A 15,722-nucleotide genomic window follows, 5' to 3' on the forward strand; every position below is an offset into this window, starting at 1 on the left:
TATCACTACTAAGTATTACCGGTATCTTTTTTTTATATATAATTGACAGTTTTTGAGTATTGTTTATTCATACTTACATAGAAAGTCCCAGAAACACCAGAAAGGTCATAGACAGGACCGAGGCTGTTAAAACCACGTAAACAAATGCATCGTTCGACTGGACCTTTCTCCGATTCAGTCTTGTTACTATGACGACTGGCATCTTTGAATTACATGTACTTGTCTCTGATTTTCTAGCTATTGAAGAACTTTATTCTATTAATGCTTTACCGAGTTTACTGTAAATACGGTGTCGGTCGTGACTCTGCATATTATATATTACTAAATGGGTGAAAAACCACATTATCTATACATAGACCATTTAGGTCTCTGAATCTATTAAGTAAAATCGGTCTAATAGCAACCCAAAATAAAATCGGTCCAACAGAAACCCAAACTTACCATTGGTCAATTCAAGCATTATCTAAAGTCACCTTGCTTTAGTGTCTACATCTACTGTATTGAGCCACCATATACAAATGTACTAAGCATATACATAAAATGAACGAATATTAAGTTTATCCCCACCGCAGATGTCATGCGCCTGTAAAGTCAGGAGATGTTGGTCAGTAATGTGTCTTTTCTTAAAATTTGAAGAATTGTCAACGTTCTGCTACTGGGGATTTTATTACCTTTCTTGCCAGGGCCTTTCAGAGCTTACTTTAAAGGTGTGGTTTGTGATCTCCGAAAGTGTTTACTATTTTGTATTAAGGTTACCCGCTGGTGCATTGATTGCATTTCATCGTATCCCACCATTCTAATAGTGTAATTGTATTCATATTAGGTATTCATGTAGACCCTATTTTAGTTACAGTTGTATTTGATTTTTATCGACTAAATATATTTTGACGAAGGTAAAATGCTGCTTGGTTTGTTTTTTTATGATGAAAGTTACTCATTAAAATCAGAAAAAAACTAACTATAATCGTTTCGCTCCACGAATAATTGGATCTGAAGTCCATGAAGGATGCACATATGTCAGACATAGCTTGAAGTCGAGATTTTTATCTCAAGTTGTGTCTACGCACATTTTTAACTGTAATACTACTGTGTTGTCTTTCTGTTTTCCGTGTGCAAAATATTCTTTTTTAAACCAAGATGTTGAACATTTTTTTCTACTGCTACTATTGTTTTTTTTTTCTTTGATTGTGTAAATTGAACCCAGAATAATCCATGAAGAAAACATTCATTAATTTTTTATTCACATCTAATGGTGTGTTTATGTACACAGATTGCACAAATCTTCAGGAAATATATTATCTTTGTACTATGTACACAGTAACAGATAAATAACAAATTATCTATGTTGACTTTCAATGGCATCAATTTCCATACTTTTACATGTATATAGGATAAATCTAATATGTACTCAATACTGGTATTATCTAAAAGTCAGGCAGAATACTGAAAAAAACCCAATTCCTTGCATTTATAACAGATGTGTTTAGAATAACAGAAGGTACAAAACACACACTTGTACACCCTGTACTGAGACAGTCCCAGAAAGATAATTGAAGGTACAATGCACACACTTGTACACCCTGTACTGAGACAGTCCCAAAAAGATAATTGAAGGTACAATGCACACACTTGTACACCCTGTACTGAGACAGTCCCAGAAATATAATTGAAGGTATAATGCACACACTTGTACATCCTATACTGAGACAGTCCCAGAACAAACATGTTGCATCTCCCCACCTCACAGATTTTCTTTAAAAAATCAATCCCAAGTTCAAGATCCAGAAATAATGGAAAGGGGGCCCAAATCCAATGATTTATACATAACCAACACAAATTTTCAAGCATTACTGGGGGGTCCATTCTCTGGGATCCCCTATCATCCTACATAAGCTTTTGTGGTAACCAGTACTTAATCAAACTTAAAAAAAAAAAAAACCACCATGAACAATGCAGCTGAAAGATATGAAGAGACATGCACATTTGGACCAGTCAAAAAACAATATATTGTTACTCTTTTTAACTTCATTACCAAGCTTTGGGATATAATCAACCATTGCAAAAACTCCTAAAACTAAATTACATTCATTCACTACAAATAATTCAACCATTACTTACGACACCAAACAGAAAGTATACTTGTATAGGTCCTGCAGTAGGGGTATAATGAACAGGTATACAATTACTGTGAGAGGGTCTATGACTTAAAGATTTTGGTAGTCTAGACTAATGCTGATGAATGAAAAAAAATGGAAAATGTATTTCATTGAAAGTCAACAGAGTTACATAATCTTCATACTGAAACAGGAATGTTTCATAACAAATAAAGAATATAAAGTTCATCATCTTTCACAAGTCAGTTATATTAAGGCCATTCAAAATTAATTTGTCTGCTTTTTTACATTTCAAGAAAGATTAGGGATGGAAGGGACAAGTTTTAAACTATTCCTTTCCATTCTTATGTCTTTAAATTAAATTTCCACAAATAAGAGGTGGACAACCTTTTCTTCTACAAATCTGTTAAAAGACTGGAATGCCAAAGAAAATATCCAGGTAGTATTTTTTAATCTAAACTTTCAGCTGCAGGCAGGTCTAAAAAGCACAGAAACAAATTGTAAATGGCCTTATCTATTCAGTATGCTAGTCAACTTCATTCTATCTATCATTTTAACCTCATGTATCCTCAATGTAAACCTCAATAAGATATCCTCAATTCAAATCTCTTCAATCAGATATCCTCAATTCAAATCTCTACAATCAGATATCCTCAATTCAAATCTCTTCAATAAGATATCCTCAATTCAAATCTCTACAATCAGATATCTTCAATATCTAATTCCATATAAAAATGATGCAGAAAAAACAATCAAATAAAAAAAGGATGACAAAAATGATTTCACACACTGAATCCTACAATGAAATAAACACTATTGACTAAACTATTGCCATGTCAATAAACCATAAAAAAAGCTGAAACAAACAACAGTAGATCGATTTTGGACAAAAATGAGAGTTCAATGTATCCTTAGTAATAATCAGACTATAGCTATGTGATGCAATTAAATCTGGAATATTAACCACAAATAATTATACAGTTTATGATCACCATTTAGACATTGGTGATAGAAATTATAAATTGCCATGAATTTACTAGGATACTTCATATCCTCTTCACATTAATATCAATTAGAGCAGTATTATATTTGGTTACACTCTTAAAAACACCCATGAAAAGAAGTGAATAAAATAGACAATTGTTTTGAGTACTCTCAAACAAGGATGATGTTCTGGGGATAAACTTGGTTTTTCCTTGGTTAAATGACAATCACCTGAACGTTAAATAAATGAATGAGAAAAATATGGAAGTATCTGTCCATATAAAAATTTAGTCACTGCCTATGGTAAAGGTAATTCATGGTGTAGAAAAACCCACCAAACAATGCTTTCTCAGTCTACATATGCTACATTTTTGTGTAATGATAGGTCTTTCCTATATTCAGATTTGTATTTTTGAGACAACTGAATCAAGAACCATAACTCTGGTAATGTGCCAATTGCATATATAATCTATATAATTTTTTTTTTTCAAAAGTGCAACAACCAAATTACAAACTAAGACTGATTATATGGTCTGTTAACTGTTTCTGAATTAGAAATAAAACTGAATTTGATGAGTTTTGACACCCGTGAATCACCTTCTGCTTGATTTTTTTATTAAGACTGCTACTTCAACTTTCTATAAAACATAATATTTACATATCTATGGAATGAAGTTTAAATCTTTTCATCAATTGTCCACATCATTTAATCAAGGACCAAATCATTTCCCTAAACATCATCTTTACGTACTTTAAATATGACATAAAATGTTTTAACAATACTTAATATAAACAAAACAAAATTGTAGAAACATCACAAATAAAGATTCTATCAAAATTACAAGGACGGATATCAGCTGCACAAGATGGATTTCTTGATTTTATACTGATAAGACACAAGTACTTCATTTTAAATATGGTATAACAGAGTTTGAAACCACTATACATACATAGAACCATTACTAAATAATATAAATTCATTATTTACTATAATCTGCATGACAAGATTATTCATGTCAATTCACTGGTATTAAAATCATATATCCAATCATTTTCTATCAATACAAAAATTCTGTTGGCAGCAATAAACCCATATGAAATACCAGTATTTTTCTTAAGACATTTTTTCCAATAAATAAGAGACAAACATGATATGAAATATGAATGGCTGTGAAGATAAAAATGTATTACTTTACTGCTAAATTGAAAAAAAAATATAAATACCTAATTTTGGGAGAGCAAAAACAAGCTATAAATTTATCAAATAAATGATTCTTCAGCAATACTGCCTACATTCATCCCTTGTTCTAACAAGCATATTTGAAAAAAAAAATACTGGTACATAGATTAAGTGACTCTTTTAATACCCAGGATATCCTACTTCAAAACTACAGTGGGTCCCAAAAAACAAATTTCACACACACAAAGAAATTCTAACTAATGAATAACACTACCACCAAGGACAATATTAGAAAAAAAATCTTTCAGATGGGTTGAAATTTTCATATTTTTGTTGTTGAACAAATTAGGAAAAAAGTCAAACTATGCCATTTGGTAAGACAGATCAAATGTGTATTTCACCAATTCTAACTCTACCTAATGGAATGATGAGAAATCTTCAATGAGCAGTTTACAATAGTAATAACAATTAAAATTTTGAGTTGAACAGTTACAATGTGCTGGGGAACAACTGTTTTTGGCAATAATTACATGGGATCAACTATCAGTAAGGATTATCTAAAACTTCAAATCTCTCTATAGAATACAAACTCTGTGATATTTTCAAGATGATTATTTACTGTGAATTTGTAAATGAGTGATTTCAAAGATAAAACAGTAGTTTAAGTGCATATTGTGCAGAATGCTTCATACTGAATGAAGAAAGTACAAGTCCTTAGGAAATAATTTAAACATGCACACAACATGTTAAATGTGACAAGCATCTTATGAAACGTTCTAGTTAATTCTATTTTAGAACTTGTATAAGTAAGAAACTTCATGTAGTGTCTTCAAAAGTAGGCATGAGGAGACAGTCTGCATCTCTTTCTGTAGAAAAAAATTGGGTCAAATGTTGAAAATTCAATTCAATCAAACTAGACTGAGATCCACTGTTTGTAAGTCAACCACCTCAAAACCGGGATTACCCCTAAAGCGAGTTAATAAATGAAAATACATTAAGTCATTTGGACACAGCATAATTAAGAGGTAGAATTCATAGGCAATCCCTACCAAGGTGTAACAATCACACTACAATAAATCACAGTTCATATCACAGTGTTAATTACACTGTTTACAACAAACAACTGAGACAAAATGGCTGACCTGGCAACCATTTCATCCTTTATGACAGTAACTCACATTTTAAGTTGTTATGGCAACCAAATGGAAGTGACATGATCTGGTGAAAGTTAAAACAATTACAGCAGAGGAATTTCAGTGACATGATTATGTTGTCATGACAACTAACATGGTATCTTAAGTCACATGATAATGTATCCATGACGGCAACTGAGCTCATGCCACCTGTTTTTGTTGTTCAATCTGCTGTTGTGTCATCTGTTGTTGTTGAACCAGCTGTTGCTGTTGTAACTGTTGTTGTTGAAGCTGCTGCTGTTGTTGAAGTTGAAGCTGTAATTGTTGTTGCTGAATGGGGTCGACAGGGACAGGGGATGGGTTTAGTGCTGGCTGGCTATAATGGTCAAACATCATCTGAGCAACATTGTATACATATGTAATATCTGGTCTCTGGTCTGGAACTGGGTTTATACATAGAGCTACAACATTCCTCAACTGAAACGTAAAACGTAAAAAATAAGTTCAGGAATAATTTTACATGAGAAATGAAAAAGAAATGCAAAAGCAGTGTTTATGTAAATTTATCCATAGATGTCAACTTTCATGTGAAGCAGGTGAGTTCTATGAATTCTTAACATCAATCAATTAAAAATGTTTGGAAGTGATTACAATAAATGTCAGACCATTTAAACACTCAAGTTAATTACAAAATACTCACCTCATCAGAGTATACATCAGATGGTAAGGGGGGATAATCACACTGATCTATCTTCTTACACAGCGAGTATAGATTCATTTTATCTCCATAGAAAGGGGACTGAAGTGCTGCCATCTACAATGACATAAAAACACAATGTTTAAGGAAAATTACCACAAAGGTCTTTCCTCTTACAATGTGAATACAAAATTCAATTTAGAAAAGAGATTGAAGTGCTGTTATCTGCAAATAATTTAATTTGATTTGTAACAAGCTTTATGGCTGGTTTATTCTCTTTGAACAAACCAGGTTACTTTTGACAGGTCCGGGACTGTGATGTCCTTAAAGTTTGATTATGAACCAATTCTTAATATTTGAATTTGAATCCATTATAAGAATGTTTCTAATTTTTTAACAATTAATTTTGTATGACTTCAAATATGTCAATTGGGGTCAACCGGCATAAGATCAGGTGATATTGCAATAGGAGCCAAGCGAACAGAAACTAGTTTCGATAAATGTTTATGTAGCCTTCAAATCCCATATTCCTTCTTTATCTAATATAAAACAGTAAACCTATATCTACTAGATTAAATTTAAATGGCGTCAAAGTTGTCCATACAATCACCTACATTAAAAAGAACTCCTTTATAAAAATTGTCAAACTGTATGTACTAACTTCATATAGTAAACAGCCTAGAGACCACATGTCTGACTTAAAGTTGTATCCAGTCTCGTGAATCCTCTCTGGAGACATGTAATATGGAGTGCCAACTGAAATCAGTCAAAAAAAAGGAGTTGTCATGAAATAGATGAGACAGAAAATCACTGGGTGCATTTTTTTCATTAAAATTTTAACTGGTCTCATTTAAACTAGAACCAAAGCAGATATCCTAACTCCACTCTGAACTTGTAGAAAAAAAATCATACATCTGACAATATCTATCATTCTTCAGGCACATCTCAATGTATTATATTTATAAAATTCACGCATAGTTTCATCAACTCCACCAATTAGTTGAAAAAATGCCATGCTCACAATGTACATGGATGAATGGACGATATTAAAAAATGATTGAGAAATAGGATTGGATATGGTGAAACAAATACACCAACATATAACCTAAATACAATCAGAGTTCACCAAAGTGTCTTCGATAAGCATAAACACACCTGTAAGTAAGGTCTGAAAGGCTCCCATAACAAAATTAATAAAATCCACAGTAACAGAACAATGACACTTCATCCAAATAAACTAAAAAGTAAAATAATAATAATGACACAAAGACATATTTACAACCAACATCTTACTGTGGACAGGTAAAAAAAAATAAATTCGGGGGAACAGTAAATCAATCCATTAGAATAACAACCTTAACAAGAATGCAACATTTTGCCATTTCCCCCAATAATTACTATGGGGAAATAGGTATCTTACCTAAGGAATGAGCTGCAGTGGTCTTAGAACTGAAAAATCTTCCAAGTCCAAGATCTCCCAACTTTACAACACCTTGACCCGTAATAAACACATTCGCTGGTTTTATATCTGTAAAGAGAAAATGCAGTATAATATTTTCCAAGATCTCCTAACTTTACAACACCTTGACCCGTAATAAACACATTAGCTGGTTTTATATCTTTAAAGAGAAAATGCAGTATAATATTTTCCAAAATCTCCTAACTTTACAACACCTTGACCCGTAATAAACACATTCGCTGGTTTTATATCTATAAAGAGAAAATGCAGTATAATATTTTCCAAAATTTCCTAACTTTACAACACCTTGACCCGTAATAAACACATTAGCTGGTGTTAAAGAGAAAAAAAAACAGTAAATCTTTACAGTCCAAGATCTCCCAACTTCACAACACTTTCATCAATGATTAAATTTATAACTGTAAAGAGGAAATACAGTACATTTTCCATACATTAAAATTGAATGCTACAGTTAATACAGGATTTCAATTTGCTCTTGCCTACATATATATTACCATAACTTCTTAACTCACCAACAGTAAAACATATAAATAACTTTTCAAATCGTTACTATATACAAGAACTTGGAAACATGGAAGAGTTGTCAATGGAACCGAGATTCAAGCAATAATCAAAAGAATATAGTCCAAGGATAAAGACAGGGAATGTTGATACATGAAATAACCAAAAAAAAAATATGTACAAAGAAAGAAAAATAAGTCAGCAAGCCTGACTCCACTAAAAAATTATCAAATAAGTTTTAGTTAACCGACATGTATGTCATTGAATACAAGTACCAACTAACCAAGCTAATTTTTTAAGGCTATTCAAAGTTAATTTCTTAGTTCCTAGGCTTTTTTAAAAATACAATGAGAGAGGCATTTATTTTTAACTTTTTATCCCGACAAATTTTATGATGAATTTTTTTTTATTTATTTCATGAATATGGCAATAAAAATGAGTAATGACACACCCTCATTAAGAACAAGGAGGGCCTGAAGTTTTGTTGGCAAGAGATTAAGAATATCTGTTTATCGTTACCTCTGTGCATGATTCTCTTGGTGTGCATATGTTGTAGAGCACTACAGATCTGTATAAAGTACTTCCATATTGACTTCTCTGGGATTAACCGGTTTTGTTTCTTAAAATGCTGAAAAGGAAAGGACAGAATAAAAATTAATTGCTTGTCTGTTTTGTATGTTGCCAATATTTTACATGTGTAAACAACCAATTTTAACATCAATTTAAGAATAAAGTTAAGAAAACGAACAGGTCAATTCCTTTAACTCTGCCTATCATAATATTTATCTGAAAAGCTGATTTAGAACATTTTGGATTTCATTCCACCATTTGTATCATGTAAATATATGACTCATAAATGTTTATATTGATCCAGATCAGATTATTGTTTGTTTTATAAAACTATAGACTGACATGGTTCATAAAGGAGCACCTGCAGTTGGTGTGTGAAATTTTCTTTATAAAACTATGGACTGACATGATTCATACAAGGAGCACCTGCTGTTGGTATGTGAAACTTTCTTCCATAGAGACCTAAAGTGGTGTGCCTATCTATTTTGACAAGGACTAACAGAAATTAAATAGAAAATTATGTAATATTCCAACGAAATAAAGCTCTTTAATTTAAAATTTTCTAAACATTTCAATACCTCTGTAAATGAATCATGAAAGTGTCAAACAAGTAAATGATGGCCATCAGATCTCTATAGTCCCATGTGTCCTTCCCTCTTACAAAAACAAATAACTTAGGATATAATACCTTAATCATTCTTGAAAGGTCTCCAGCATCTGCTAATTCTAATACAATGTTCAATTCATTATTCTCAATGAATGATGACAAATATTTTATCACATTTGGATGGTTTAATTGCTGAAAATTAAGAAGCATATTTATCAGTACATGTGAGATATAACCACATTTAACATACCATTAGAAATTCACTTTGGGCTTTATGTATATTTAAAAAGTTGGATTCTATAAGGAGTTTCAGGATTGTACAAGTTGGAGTAACTTAGGAATTTCAGAATTGTACAAGTTGGATCACCTTAGGAGTTTCAAGATTGTACATAGTACAAATTTAGTTATTCAAATTAAACCTTGCTGTTTGTTGTTAATCATCATTTTTGTTGATGACTGGATAGTGTCCTGCTGTATTTTTTTTTTATTTCAAATCGTTGAAAAATGAACTATTCTTATTAGTCACATGGTATTAAATAAAGTGTCTTAAAATATCAAGAGGTTATTACCATGTGAAAATGCCAAAGACATGACCATATGTTCCTACATAACGTAAATACAAAATGACTACATGTAATTATAAAACCACAGCAAGTAATATAAAATTGACAACATGTAAACAAATGTGTATCTCATCAGACAGTTTAAGTGTTCCATATGACCACAAGGTAAGGTCTTCTTCAGATTCTTCAATGAAATTAACGAAATAGTTGTAGATGAAGAGAGCAGTAATAGTAAATGAACCTCCCTTCGAAAGTGAGATAACCTTCAACAATGATCCTTTGGGAGTGAGATAACCTTCACCACTGATCCTTCGGGAGTGAGATAACCTTCAACACTGATCCTTTGGGAGTGAGATTACCTTCAACACTGATCCTTCGGGAGCGAGATAACCTTCAACACTTAACCTTCAGGAGTGAGATTACCTTCAAAACTGATCCTTAGGGAGTGAGATTACGTTCAACACTGATCCTTCGGGAGTGTGATAACCTTCAACACTGATCCTTCAGGAGTGAGATAACAATCAAAAGTGATCCTTCAGCAGTGAGATAACAATCAACACTGATCCTACAGTAGTGAGAAAACAATCATCACTGATCCTTCAGGAGTGAGATAACAATCAACACTGATCCTTCATGAGTGAGATAAACTTCAACACTGACAATGTCATGGCCTACTGCTCAATCTATTATCAATGATTCAGGCACTATCATTGTCCCTTGGGGAGTTAATTAATCATGAAAAAAAAACTCTACATAAGCAACTATTGTATTAATGTATAAATATAGTTTCAAAACTGGGATTATTATCTCAAAGACATTTTGTTGCAACTCTTTGTTTCACTTTGTCAACTCACCTTCAGTAGACCAATTTCTTTGATACAATCTTGTCTAGCCTTAGCATCCATCATTTCAAATATCTATTAAAAGAACACCAATTGTTAAGTAATGTTTATTGTAACAAGAATCACTTCTACAATAAAAAAATGTCAGATGTCAGATTCAAAATTAATTTAAGAAAAAATATTTGTTTTTCTGTTTATATGCAAAAGAAATTAAGAATTTAACACTGCTAAGAGTGCAAGACAGAGAAATCTGAAAAATCTAAGGGTAAGATTTTGAGTTCTCTAATGAAGCACTGCAGAGTTATTTATCTTTCTCAAGGGTGTCTGAGATTTTGTAGCATTTTCTGGCAGTGTTTGATTCTTTTTTCTCCCTTTTAATATTGATTTTGTTATCAGTACACCTATTCAGTATGCCCTGCATGCTGAAATTCCCTTTAATATACAAGATGTCATAAAACGTTTTATTGTGATGTTGACCTCACCCATGGGTGAGATAAGAAAATCTCACATGGCTAAAAATAGTAAAAATCTTGTCTCTTTTGTGAGAAAAACTCCACACTTCCACAAGTCCAAAATTATATTAGATAATGCAGAACAAAATAAAATATTTGAATTAAAAGTCCTGTCTTCCTAACATTATGACATAATCAGTTAATTGCCAGTTTTATTATAAAATGCCATTTTTCATAAAATCAACTTAAATTAAATGGTATGAAATTCCAAAGCACACAAAATTATACTAAATATAACGAGAATAGGTATATCATATGATACCATGTAGTTACCTGAACTTTCTTAAGAGCCACAACACTACCATCAATTTTATTGATAGCCCTATAGACCTCTGAAAACTGTCCTTTTCCTATTTTTTTATCGATTTTGAAATTAGCTAAACAACCATATTTACTGTCTTGTTCATCCGGTGGGGGTGGGGTTCCTCCTAAATCCATTGGCTCCATTCCCCCAGCAGCCATTTTGGAATAGCCAGTATCTAAATAAGAGAAAAGATAATGAAACAGATATGGCAAGTTAAAGGTTTATCAAGCATGAAATGTATCAATACATTAATCCAAGTACTTTTGCCCAAAGTCAAAATTACCTTATAATATGTGTATCTTTGGGATTCAAATTAGTGCTAGTCTAAGGTCTGGGACCCTCAATTTCTGATGCAGGACCATTGAATTTTTTTTTCACCAAATGTACCTATGTACTGGACCAATCATACTTGACATTCACCCTTATTGGGAACCTTCCACTTTCTTTTGGCTGACCTTTCATTTAGAATGCAAAAAAGGTCCAGAACATTTCACTTTTTGAAAGTAAATTGGAACCCCTGCATGTTTATCTTAACTCTTGATTGGTTAAAGTGTTTGTATTCTTATCTAAAAAGTTAAATCCTAATTCAACATATTTCTATAGTTCACTTTATTGCTGTATTTTCCGACCACTCTCCCTGGTTAGGGGAGAGTTGAGTGCTTACAAACATTTTTAACCCAGCCACATATTTTATGAGCCTGTCCTTAGCCAGGAACCTATAGTCCAGTGGTTGTCATCATTTTTTTATGTTAATTGCTATTTGTTTTACATTTTTTCTACAGATTAGGTCAATTTTTATTGCTTGGCTTTTGGTGGAACATACTGTCTCATTGAAGACAGTGAGGTGACCTGTAGAAGTTTATTGCTTGGCTTTTGATGGATCATACTGTCTCACTGAAGACAGTGAGGTGACCTGTAGAAGTTTATTGCTTGGCTTTTGATGGATCATACTCTCATTGAAGACAGTGAGGGGACCTGTAGAAGTTGATTGCTTGGCTTTTGATGGATAGTACTGTCTCATTGAAGACAGTGAGGTGACCTGTAGAAGTTTATTGCTTGGCTTTTGATGGATCATACTGTCTCATTGAAGACAGTGAGGGGACCTGTAGAAGTTAATTGCTTGGTTTTTGGTGGATCATACTGTCTCATTGAAGACAGTGAGGTGACCTGTAGAAGTTGATTGCTTGGCTTTTGATGGATCATACTGTCTCATTGAAGACAGTGAGGGGACCTGTAGAAGTTAATTGCTTGGTTTTTGGTGGATCATACTGTCTCATTGAAGACAGTGAGGGGATCTGTAAAAGTTGATTACTTGGCTTTTGATGGATCATACTGTCTCATTGAAGACAGTGAGGGGACCTGTAGAAGTTTATTGCTTGGCGTTTGGTGGATCATACGGTCTCACTGAAGACAGTGAGGTGACCTGTAGAAGTTTATTGCTTGGCTTTTGGTGGATCATACTGTCTCACTGAAGACAGTGAGGTGACCTGTAGAAGTTTATTGCTTGGCTTTTGGTGGATCATACTGTCTCATTGAAAACAGTGAGGTGACCTGTAGAAGTTCATTGCTTGGCTTTTGGTGGATGAGTGTCTCATTGGTAATCAAACCACATCTGCTATTTTTTATATCTATTTCATTTCCCTTAACTTAAATACCTGTTGCAAAATGTGGTGCTAGATTTTCATTATACATGTGAAAATTTGCTTACATTTACATGTATGTGTAAAATATTTCACAAGCATTTCAAAATACAGAATTCTAATATTGGAACTTGACAAATTGTTGAATGGGCTGCTAAGTATGTAGAATTACTAAAAGCCTAGGCTTATAAAGTAGGTCCACACAATAACTTTCAATCCCTGTAATAAAGCTTCACATTTTATTTTTTTGGTGTTATTTTGATTCTATTTCTTTTTCGTTCTACAAGCATTCAATCAAAACAAATGACATTTGAATCACATTTTGGGATATGAATAGGGCAAATGAACAAAAGAACTCCAAAGATGGATTTAGTGTGAACACTGACCTAACACTGCTAAACATGTATAAGCATTTGCTTACATCATGTTCTTTCTTAAGCAATATACATGATATAAGATTAGTGCAGTTTATATGACTGAAAGGAATTCAATATCAAAAATATGTACAGTAGATCTTCAACATGTACATACATGTACATGTATGAAAATTAGGAAGACAAAAATGTATCTTCCAGGCACTAATGAATGAAGTTGCCTTTATAAATGCTTTATCAACTGAAATTCTCCATGCTTATGCTTTCACAAAGTAAACTAACAGGCTTGTCTTCCTTTTTCATACATTATGTTTGAACCAAACTCTTAGCAAATTTGATAAAATCCAGTAAAAATGTAAAAAATTTTAATCCCATGACTTTTGTTTGTTTTTCATCACTAATTTTTACTACGCATGCAAGGCAGTTAGTAATCATCAAATATGTGATGGATAACTGGATACCAGAGGAAGAAGAAGAAATTTTAATAACATGTTGATTTATTGATGTCTTTTGCTTTATTTTGCATGCAAATATATACATGTACAGCAAAACTGGGTTTCATGTGTCAATTTTCTGAGGTGATGAAATTGGTGGGTGAAATTTGTGTCCCCCTCACCCTGTGGATCAGGAAGTCCTACCTGTGTTGTAGTAGGTAGTAAGATTTATATAGTCAGTTAATTGACTTGGCAAAAAGATTAATTCTTTAGCCGAATCAGTCTGTCACTGGCTTGTCACCCAGGGGTCTAGGGTTCAATCATCAGTGGCAGAGGTATAATTTTGCAAATCAACTAGGCTGTGATGACTTATCAATTAGAGTAGTAGAAAACTAAGTCTCGGTAACTATACAACAGGATTCTAACCTTGGAAGAGGCATGATCAATACCTTAACATTATATGAATTGTTTTGTACCTTGATTAATAGAATACAAATTCCGACAGTGTGCACATTGAATAAAAATCAACTATTTTTTTCCAAGTTTTTACAATAAGTCTATCAGAGACGTTTAAATCATTTGATATTGGAGAATTAATCTTTTAGCAAAATCAATTTACTACATGTAGCTATTCAAATCACACTACCTACTATAACACAGGTCTGTCATCCTATCATACTTCTTTCACCTAAGAGTCTATATTCCATAAAGAACTCTTTAACTAGCTCACTATAGCTATCCAAAACCTGTGGGTTTTAAAGTTGGGCACCAAATGTAACAGGAGAGCATGATTTCACTCACAAAATTACACTCTGCCACCAAGGATCAAACCTTAGGCTCAGAGTTAGACTACTCAGTAACAGTGACAAACTGATTCAGCTAAAGAAATAGTATGAAGTAGACCATATTGCCAAGCTATCATTGGAGATGTCATTTTGGTCTTGACAGAACAAAAATATCAAAATTTATATTCCACAGAAAGTCCGTGACAGGATTATTAACAATGTCAATGTGCTTTTTTTTTAAATAAATAAATAGGTTCGGTGCCAGTGGAATCAGAGACTTGATCACACTGCCTGTTGGAATCTGAAAAGTGAGGAAGGGCCTGTTTCATCAATTTCGTGGGGATATTGCTTTTTGCTGACCTTGTTTACCTTCCTTCCAATATTTCACCTGTTTACCTATTTAGGAATTTAATGGAAGTAGTTGTTGCGCATGAGTTAATTTTTCCTGACAACGCCATTCGATTACGATTGGAATTTATCTCTCTTCAGAATGGAAAAGTCTAGAGAACTCGACGTTAATTTGATCTTAGTCATTTGAATGTTGTAAGAAATCCAATTACTTCATACATTATTAAAGGACAAAAGTAACTACGATTTCCCGATTTTAGAAAATCCGCTTAACTGAAAGTTAAATTTTGTGTGAACAAATACGAGAGCCAAATGGCTACTGCAGATGAACCTTCGCCTGAAAGGGACGTAAAGGTATACTAAGAGTACTGCTTGTCATTTTGACTGTACTATGTCATCATATATTTAACACAACACGGTATTGTAAATGGCTTTATTCCCTTCAATGGCTTCATGCCAATTAACATTTTTGCTAAATTTTGATTTAGGCAGAGATATATAATTATAGAGAAAAGAAATTTCTGATTTAGCCAATTTATCCACAAAATAGTCACGAGGCAGGGACCTTTCCACTTATTTATTAAACTACTTTTCCCCTTTTGAAGAAATGATCTGAAATAATTGTAGCAGACACCCAGAAATGCAGTAGACCTA

General features: G+C 32.8%; 2 protein-coding genes across 9 annotated transcripts in view; one reads left to right on the forward strand and one right to left on the reverse strand.

Moving 5' to 3' along the window:
• Window positions 1-1,219: 1,219 nt before the first annotated feature.
• LOC148613106 (serine/threonine-protein kinase Nek7-like) lies at window positions 1,220-15,183 on the reverse strand. 4 transcript variants are annotated; one of them, XM_088595147.1, is made up of 9 exons: window positions 15,090-15,183; window positions 11,579-11,662; window positions 10,684-10,746; window positions 9,348-9,458; window positions 8,609-8,717; window positions 7,529-7,636; window positions 6,770-6,864; window positions 6,112-6,225; window positions 1,220-5,888 (listed from the first exon to the last, which is right to left on the reverse strand). In XM_088595147.1, exons 2-9 carry the CDS (start codon window positions 11,588-11,590, stop codon window positions 5,613-5,615), a joined length of 888 nt encoding a protein of 295 aa, XP_088451273.1. In that variant the 5' UTR covers window positions 11,591-11,662; window positions 15,090-15,183; the 3' UTR covers window positions 1,220-5,612. The 4 variants fall into 4 exon arrangements, with proteins under 4 accessions (XP_088451273.1, XP_088451271.1, XP_088451272.1 ...); XM_088595145.1 differs by having other exon boundaries at window positions 11,457-11,662; XM_088595146.1 differs by having other exon boundaries at window positions 15,081-15,182.
• Window positions 15,184-15,297: 114 nt separating this feature from the next.
• LOC148613107 (uncharacterized) overlaps window positions 15,298-15,722 on the forward strand; it is a 39,140-nt gene continuing 38,715 nt past the window's right edge. For all 5 annotated transcript variants that reach the window (XM_088595148.1, XM_088595152.1, XM_088595150.1 and 2 more), the window contains exon 1: window positions 15,298-15,422. In XM_088595148.1, the coding sequence (XP_088451274.1) occupies window positions 15,381-15,422 (42 nt within the window). In that variant the 5' untranslated portion in view covers window positions 15,298-15,380. The remainder of the gene's footprint in view (window positions 15,423-15,722) is intronic.

This window comes from Perna viridis, chromosome 7 (assembly GCF_037379345.1).
Source record: "Perna viridis isolate PV_CMFRI_1.1 ecotype Kerala chromosome 7, ASM3737934v1, whole genome shotgun sequence".
In the NCBI taxonomy this organism is placed as follows: domain Eukaryota; kingdom Metazoa; phylum Mollusca; class Bivalvia; order Mytilida; family Mytilidae; genus Perna; species Perna viridis.

Coding starts and splice junctions, on each gene's coding strand:
- LOC148613106 (XM_088595145.1), bottom strand. CDS start 11,645: ATGGCTGCTGGGGGAATGGAGCCAATGGATTTAGGAGGAACCCCACCC. Junction 10,747..11,456: donor TGGCTCTTAAGAAAGTTCAG/GTAACTACATGG, acceptor TTCTTTTAATAG/ATATTTGAAATGATGGATGC. Junction 8,718..9,347: donor ACCTTTCAAGAATGATTAAG/GTATTATATCCT, acceptor TTTCCTTTTCAG/CATTTTAAGAAACAAAACCG.